The sequence below is a fragment of the Nematolebias whitei genome, chromosome 18 (genome assembly GCF_014905685.2).
Source record: "Nematolebias whitei isolate Nwh7 chromosome 18, NemWhi1, whole genome shotgun sequence".
NCBI lineage: Eukaryota > Metazoa > Chordata > Actinopteri > Cyprinodontiformes > Rivulidae > Nematolebias > Nematolebias whitei.
Genome location: NC_056515.1, coordinates 4,659,021 through 4,668,116, shown reverse-complemented (window position 1 = coordinate 4,668,116; position 9,096 = coordinate 4,659,021). Strand labels below are relative to the sequence as shown.

The 9,096-nt window shown below is 42.8% G+C and overlaps 1 protein-coding gene across 1 annotated transcript in view; it reads right to left on the bottom strand.

Moving 5' to 3' along the window:
- The window catches only part of btf3 (basic transcription factor 3), an 11,120-nt gene extending 3,634 nt beyond the window's left edge, over positions 1-7,486 (bottom strand). Inside the window, exons 1-4 of the mRNA XM_037692219.1 lie at positions 7,420-7,486; positions 4,667-4,735; positions 4,195-4,308; positions 3,926-4,127 (exon numbers count right to left, since the gene is read on the bottom strand). Of these exons, the coding sequence (XP_037548147.1) occupies positions 3,926-4,127; positions 4,195-4,308; positions 4,667-4,735 (385 nt within the window). The 5' untranslated portion in view covers positions 7,420-7,486. The remainder of the gene's footprint in view (positions 1-3,925; positions 4,128-4,194; positions 4,309-4,666; positions 4,736-7,419) is intronic.
- Positions 7,487-9,096: the final 1,610 nt, after the last annotated feature.

Here is a 9,096-nt window from a genome sequence, read left to right as displayed (position 1 = left end):
TTTACCTGCAGAGCTGCAGCGGTTTACCTGCAGAGCTGCAGTGGTTTTGCATTACGAACGCTTTGCAGTCATTTCAATAATGAGTTTACATCTTTTGTTTCAAGTTAATCTACTGTAATAAACCTTTGTAAAATACACTAGAATGCAGGAAATGGCATCTACTTTATCCAAAATTCTCTGGAGTAGGACCCTCAGACCCCCCCCCAATGAAAATATAGTCTGACATTAAACTGGTCCGTGGCGCAATAAAGGTTGGGGACCACTGGTCTAAAGAATGTTACTCACAAAGCTCGAGGACAATAAGGTGGTGGAGGGGGTTAAAGAAATATAAACTTTAATGCACCTTAACACACAGCGTCTTAAACTTGCAGCTTCTCACAGTGTAACACACTTAGCTTAGCGCTAAGCTAAGATGCTACAATCGTAGTGCTCCACTTCTCTCAAAGCATCCTAACCATGTATACACTAGGGGTTGAACGACTACATAATTTTAAAACTCGACATTAACATAATAAAACTCGAGTAGAACTCGAGTACTTGATGACATCATAGGATCTAAAGATACAAAAATAAATAAATAAATAAAACCGCAAAAAAGGTCATTATTTACAAAAAAAGATCAAAAAACATTGGGAGCATATATTTTGCTCCTACCATTTATCATATTGCAAATAAGTCACAGGGAAAACTAAACTATTAGTTATTATTATTATTAAGCTGCAAACTTAAAGAAACGTGCAGCACGTCAAAAACGAAATTCAAACAGTGGGGGTCCCACCACGCACCACCGCCAGCTGTGGTGCGCATTAAGTTTAGTTTTAGAGATTAGTATGTTTATAGATTTTTTTAATAGGTTTAAAGATTAATATTTTTTGCTTTTTGTTTGTGAAACAAGGTCAGAAGGAAGCTGGTTGGTAGATTGGACCGGGTGTTCTGGACCGTGTTGCTCCCCTTAAGACCAGAAAAACGAAACTTAAATCAGAGCCCTGGCTGAATGACGTCACTCGAGCTGTTAGGCGGCAGTGTCGCAAAGCTGAACGAAGGTGGAGGAAGGACAGGCTCCAGGTTTCTTTTCAAATGTTAAGGGAGAGTTGGCGTCACTATCAGAAAACCGTTAAAGCTGCCAAATGTAAATTCTTCTCTGATTTAATTGTCTCCAACTCCCACAACCCCCGAGTTCTTTTCTCCACCCTGAACTCAGTTCTACACCTCAGTGAGCCTTCACCTCTGGAAGCCTCAACTGAGCTGTGTGAAAACTTCCTCCATTTCTTTTTAGAAAAAGTGGCAAACACCCGGGCACTCATTTTGCCATGATCTGTCCATCCCATCTCAGTGCGTGGCTGTGTTTGGCCACTTTGAGCCCATCTCTCTGTCCTCTCTGGAGCAGGTAATGTGCAGCATGAAGCCATCTGGTTCCCCCTTTGATGTGGTCCCCCCTCGACTGCTAAAGGAAGTTTTTCCTACCCTGGGTCCTTTTATTCTCGCTATTCTGAATAGCAGTTTATCCTCAGGTGTGGTGCCAAAGACTTTTAAACATGCTGCTGTCCAGCCCCTCCTGAAAAAACCTAACCTTGACCCCTCAGTCATGTCCAACTTCCGGCCTGTCTCCAGACTCCCATTCACCTCTAAACTACTGGAAAAAATTGTGGAGTCTCAGTTGAAACAGTTTTTGGGGGATCACGCTATCCTAGAGTTATTCCAATCTGGCTTCAAATCTCTCCATAGCACTGAAACTGCTCTACTGAAGGTTTTTAATGACATTTTCATTTCCACAGACGCAGGTGATTCTGTGCTGCTTGTCCTATTGGACCTTACATCTGCTTTTGACACCATCAACCACAAGATCCTCATTTCTAGACTGGAGCAGTGGGTGGGCATCACAGGGTCAGCCCTTAAATGGTTTGGGTCCTACCTATCTGACAGAACCTTCTGTGTCAATATCAAAGATTCTAGTTCGGCATCGACAGCGCTCCAGTGGGGGGTACCGCAGGGGTCCATCCTCGGTCCCCTTCTCTTTTCTTTATACCTGCTGCCACTAGGTGCTATCTTCCGCAAACACAACATACCATTTCATTTCTACGCCGATGATTGCCAAATTTACTTCCCCCTGAGGCACAGAGGCACACGCTCGATTCAGCCTCTTCTTGACTGCCTGGCTGACATCCGGGACTGGATGGCTTTAAACTTCTTAAGCTTCAATGAGAAGAAGTCTGAGGTCATGCTGTTCCATCCCAGTGGCTCACTCATGAACCATGACATTGACCTTTTCTCTCTAGCCCCGCTAGAGAAACAAAAGGTCACTAATCTGGGGGTGATAATGGACCCGTCCTTAAAACTCAACAGCCACGTAAACATGATGGTCAAATCCTGTTTTTTTCAGCTGAGACGGCTGTCTAAGCTGAAACCTATACTCTCCAAAAAGAACCTTGAGACAGTGATCCACGCCTTCATAACATCTAGGCTTGATTACTGCAATTCACTTCTGTTTGGAATCAGTCAGTCCTCCATTGCTCGTCTACAACTGGTCCAAAATGCTGCAGCCCGATTTTTAACTGGTACAGGCTATAGAGAGCACATCACGCCAGTTTTGGCCTCCCTGCACTGGCTACCCATTCACCTTCGGATCCATTTCAAAATTCTCATGTACGTTTTTAAATCACTGAACAGTTCCGCCCCATCCTATCTCACTGATCTTCTGCAGCCATATGTCCCACCGCGCTCTCTGAGGTCAGCAGACCAGATGCTTCTCTCAGTCCCAGAAACCCGTAGTAAGCTCAGGGGTGACAGGGCTTTCTCTGTTGCAGGTCCACGACTGTGGAATGAGTTGCCACTGAGTGTCCGGCAGGCTCCCACACTCTCAGTCTTTAAGTCTCGCTTGAAGACCCACTTCTATTCTCTTGCCTTTAACACGGTGTGATTTGTTTTGGTCCGGTCTGTTCTCTACTCTGTTGGCCATTTTAGTTAGCTTCTGCTGCTATTTGTATCTGTATTTCTATTTTATGTTTTCCTGTCTGCTGTGCATGTTTGTGTTCTTTTGTACAGCACTTTGGTTGGCCTTGTTGCTGTTTTAAGTGCTATATAAATAAATTGGTATGGTATGGTATGGGTGTTACACCATACTCTGTGACCTGCAACAGTGCAACACCGCCCCCTACTGTCACAGAATATGGTGCAACACCAGTTCGCAACGCGCTCCAAACAGTCAGGAAGTTGATTCATTTTCTGTTTCCTTACAGTAGTTGAACTAGAAGATTCATCTTTAGTGAAATATTTCCACACTATTGATGCATTTCTACCTGTTTGTCAAGACCGGGCCTGCTCTGCTCCATCTGTCTGCTTGAAGGAATCCATTTTGTAACCCGCGCCGGTGCGGATCACGTGACGCAATGACGTAACGGCGGCGTAATGACGTCACCACGAATACTCGACGTGAAATTAAAAACTTCAATAGATGTCCTAGGAATCGATGTGTAGATTACTCGAATAGTCTATTAAAGCCCTAGTATACACCGGTATGTCTATGATCCTAACCGGAGTACCTGGAGAAAAGCCACACAAGCACAAGAAGAACATGCAAACTCCACACAGAAAGACCCCAGGTCCAACCGGGGATTGAACCCAGGACCTTCTTGCTGTGAGGCAACAGTGCTAACCACTGAGCCAATCGGGGGGCAGGGGGGGGCAAGGTACAGAACACCCAACAACAACATTATTTTAAACCAAAACTGTTGTTAATTTAAACAAACAGTTTAAACATCTGGACTGCTGTAACACAGTATGTCTAGATTTGGATTTTAATTTTACATTACTGATCAAAACTATTGGTTTTTTTTTAACTAAAATGAAATAATTTCATGTAGATGGACTCCAACAGCAGGTATATTTGTGCAGTGGCCCAACCCCATTAAAAGCTGAGGATACGAACCCTGTTTGGGTAGGGCCTCGGCGAGTCTCCTCAGGCTCGTCAGGCTGTCGGCCCCCAGCTGGTTCAGGATGCCAGGGAGCATCTCAGTCAGCTGCTTGGTCTCAGCGTGGCCAGTGATGGTGAACGTGTTGGCTGCCAGAGAGGCCTGCACTTTGGGGTTGTTGAAGTGGATGACCGTTCCTTGATTTGTGAACATGTTAACCTGGAAGAGGCAGAGTCCTTACAAAACAGCGCCAGCACAGATTCACCTGCACATCTAAAGAACACACCTCTTCGATACCGGAGATGTTGTTTACACCAAGTTTCTTTAAGGAGAACTGGAGCTTCTTGTCGTCTGCGGTTGCTGTTCTGTGTACGACCTTCTTCTTTCTGCGAGCACTTCCCTATGAGAAACAAAAAAACATGTTTCTGTAGAATCCAACAAATCTTTTCTGATGGCACCATCAGGTTAAATCTGGGACTTGTGGTTTAAAATTGCACATTTAAAAACTAAAAGTAAATACACCAAAATAAAACTCGAATGGATAATGGTTTCAAAAATTAGACAAGTTTTCTTCAGCTGTACAAACTAGGCTCAAAAATAAAAATGATTATTTTTACTCCACTTAGTTTTTTAAGTATTTGTAGCAGCAACGATGCTCCTAACAGCAGGTACGCTCCGTCACCCTCGACACCTGCACATCTTCAGGCACTGAGAAAGTGGGGCGCTACATTTAATTTGAAACTCTTTGTAATATTTACCTTTCCGCCGATGCGCACTTGCGCTTGTAGTTTAGCAAGTTTCTCTTGATTCATAATTGATTCTTTCATCTGCAAAGAAAAAAGTTCAAACAGTGTCAGAGTCTTGTGTGCAGCTTTTCACCTGGAAAAAGTTGACTTGATTAAAACTTAACATAATTAAAATTAATTTAGTTACAGATGCAGCAAGATGCAGAACTCAACACTAAACAGCAGGCTACCGAGACGCAAACAAATCAGAAATTAAGAAGATAACCGTCTTAATAGTGATCGTTTTTATGAATGCAGGTTGACTGAGACACGTTCACAACAGAAACATGTTTCAGGTGGCATGAAGCAGAAATCATCAGACACTGGTATTCTGCTGATTAAAAATTAACTATTAATTTATTCACAAGTATAGAAAATAACTTAAAAAGCTGTGTCAGCTAAAACACTGGAATGCCAGCAGGCTAATTAAAGAAATATTTTTTAACTACACATTAATGTTAAAGAAAATCAACCAAAGTTTAGTTCTAAAATAGCAATAGTTGTACAGAAAACTTCACTATTATCTAAACCAGATGTGGGCAGCAAACCAGATGTGGGCAGCAAACCAGATGTGGGCAGCAAACCAGATGTGGGCAGCAAACCAGATGTGGGCAGCGAGTAGTGAGAACCTGCTGTATTGACCAAACAAAGTACTGACAGCAGAGCATAGATGCATTTAATGCAGTAGAGCTGTCATTTCTAACCCGAACCTGCCCGACCCAGATACGGACCGGGCCATAATAATGTGCTTAATGTGCGGGCCGGGTCGGTGTCGGGCTTTTTATTGTGTCAGGAATGTGTGCAGCCGACGATCCAATATATGCAAACACGGCTTGCCGTATTAAACCTGCCGCATGTGGCCATTTGACCCCACGCTAACCGGCCGGTTGAAAAAGGTAAAAAGTTCAGTTAAGCTTCAGATGGACATCAGCCCAAATGGACGTTCATTCAGCGGACGCACGCAGCCGAGACCCAAACACGTGAGATCACAAAATATCCGACATGTCGGAGCAGGGTCCAATGCAGGCAGAAGCAGGGGAAGCATGTAATGCGCTCTGATGTCTCCTCAGCTCTGATCTTCTGCCCCTTTACATCCGTTAATAATAGTCTGTGATATAAGCAGTCAAAGCTTAATTAAAAATGTCAGGGGGGGTTGGCTTTAGACCTGTAATTACCGTTAATTCGTCAGATTGGGTGGGGTTCGGAGATGATGGCTACGGGCTGGGGCCGGATTATTGGGACCTGAGTGCAACTGTATTGCAGTCCACAAGGTCCTTTGCGATAGTGAACTAACTCACATTACTCAGTTACTCTCACTCCCAAAAGACAAAATAAAAGTTTGTGATGCATCGTGAAGCCTGACTGACAGCCTCAGGACCGCTGAACGTCTTTGAATGTTTCAGTTGATTGTGATGTTACTGCGTGGATGCATACTGGTCGCTTCTTCTCAGGACAGATACATGATGCTCAAATGTTACAGCGGTTCTTTCTGCCTTTCTCCATTATGGAGGAATAGATCTTACATCATTATCATTAACATTTATTTAACCAGGCAAATTCCACTGAGATCACAGATCTCTTTTGCAAGGGAGGCCTGAATGCAAGGTTTTTGTCTGTGGGAGGAAACCAGTGTACCCGGAGAAAACCCACGCAAACACGAGAAGAACATGCAAACTCCACACAGAAAGAGCTCAGGTCCAACCAGGGATTGAACCCAGGGCTTTCCAGCTGGCGTTGGCATACAGACGGACACATTCGATACAAATGATCTGAATAAGAAGCAGCAGCTTCGAGCCATGGAAGAGGAAAACACCAACATTTTTACAATAGTCATGAAACAGCAGATGTTCGGAAGGATGATGTTTGAATTTCAGAGAGTCAGAACTTAACATTTTTGCAACAATTTTTTTGTTTATCCTCTGAAATAAATGCTACGTTTGTTATTTGAATAAAAGTATGAATCTAACTTTTTTTTTTAAATAGCATCGATGCAGTACGGAGGACATGCAGATGGTTGGAGTGAGGATTACCAGCTGTGCTGACCCTAAAGAGGACACAGCCGAAAGGAGAGCCTTTATTCTTAACATTTAGTGTTCCACACCGGCAGCCAGACATTTTGAACATCACTGGTATTTGATCACTGGTCATCAGCTGCACCTCCTGTTTGTTTACAAACGTGTACAAATGATGAGGGAAATGTCTTTAAAAACAGCCACTTTTCATAAGCCGAGTGCGATCAGACAACTTTATAAAACACACAGCAGCTTCAGTAAGGCTGTGGTTACACTCTGTGTTATTTTCAACGCAGATATAAAACATTAAAAGCCACAAGCGAGATAAAAAGTAGCTTTTGTCCGACAAGAAGCCAGCAGCTCTGTTAGCAGACACGAAACATTCTCCAATTTGTGTATTGGACGAGAAAAGACAAAAAATAACATTTCAAACATAACGAGTCAGCAACACAACAACTAGCGTTAGGGCAATTTAATCAGAGCCCAATCAACATATATTATGAGGCGTGGTTGAGCAACAACTTGGAGGCTAACTTTGGTTAGCTTAGCGGACGGCTCGGCCGCGTCTCGCCGCCACACCGAGCCGTCAGCAGCGTTAGCGTCAAACACCGGCAGCCTGCAGCCATGGAGCCCGAAAAGGTTTCTGTTGACCTCTTACCGTCGGATCAGGGAGTAACAGTGCAGGGAAGAAAGTATAAAATGCTCCTCACTGACCTGTAAACTAACAGCAGACACATGCGGGACCAAGATGGAAGCCAGAGAGAGGAAAGAGGAAGTGACGTCAGGCACAAAAAAAAAAAAAAAATGAAGCGACTGTGGGTTTTTGAAGCCCCGAGTTTTGTTCTGCAGGTCACAGGTGCCGACGCCGTACACGTTTTCAAAACTTTGCACAATTTTGACCATTTCTGTACAGTCATTCACTGACGACTATTCCAATGCAATGTTTGTATATTTCTTAAAATCTAAATCTGACACAATACAACTACAAGCAACAGAAAAATTTATAGCAGATGTTGCCCCATATGGGAACATAAAATGTATCCGGTCAGATAATGGTACTGAGTTTATGTGCAGAGATTTTCAAACTTTGTTAAGAAGGAATGGTATTAGGCATGAGACATCAGCTCCATATTCACCACATCAGAATGGTACAGCTGAGAGAGGTTGGCGTACTCCTTTAGAATTGGGCAGGTGTATGCTAACCGAAAGCCAGTTTACAAAATATCTCTGAACTACGCCGTCCAAACGGCAGCAGCAACAAGAAATAGATGTTTTAATAAACAAACAAATAAAACTCCTTACCAGATATTGACAGATAAAAAGCCAGATCTGTCTAAAATGCAAAAATTTGGATCAGCATGTTACAGATACAAACAAAACATGGGTAAACTTGATGCAAAAGGTGACAAAGCTTTCTTTGTAGGCTATGATAAAAACAGCCCAGCCTATTTAATTTACCATCCTGAAACTGAGAGTCCATAAGCACAGACTTGTTAAATCTGTTACCAAACTAGATGTACAGAAACAAACAGATAAATGAGGAAGAAATGTATGATGATGATGATGATGATTGGAGAAGGTTAAGACAATCTATTGCTAACAGACCCACACAAGAAGTTGAACCAACTTTAAGTGACTCACAAAAAGTTGATGAAACTTTTATTATCAACAGATATGTATCAGAACTGGAGTTTTGTTTAAGTTCTAGGATATAAAAAAAATTAAACTCGGGAGAATATAGGAAGTAGTTATAAAATAAGATTGACCTCCTCTGTACAATGTTTTTGTGAAGACACAAATCTCCTGTTTTCATTTTGAAGGTTTCCCAAAGAACAAGATGTGAGGAAGAGGAGGAAGTATCTTTGAGGAGGATTCATCTGAGCAGTGAGGATTTTAAACTGGAGGATTTTGATCAAACTGGTCAGACTGTCCGACTCAGAGATGGTGTGGTACCATCGGTTCACCTTCAGAGAGTAGGAGCATCATTATAAGTTCATTAGAGTTCATAAAGTTACATATTTTATTGTGAGTCACAAGGTGAGACACCTCCATGTGTTTCTATGAACAGGTAACTAGAGACTGTAAAGTTCATCTTCATGATGCTTTTTCATTTCATCTTGAAAACTGCAGGACTACAGGAACTCAACAAAAGCTGCAGCTGCTCTGTCTGTGGCCTCTCAGGAACGTGCACGTCACACACACAACCTCAGGAACGTGCACGTCTCACACACACTCTCAGGAACGTGCACGTCTCACACACACTCTCAGGAACGTGCACGTCTCACACACAACCTCGGCCTCATGATGTGAGTATTTCTATTTTAAACTTTTATTTTTCATTTACCTTTATTTATCCAGGTAGTCTCACTGAGTCACGAGAACTCATTTTCA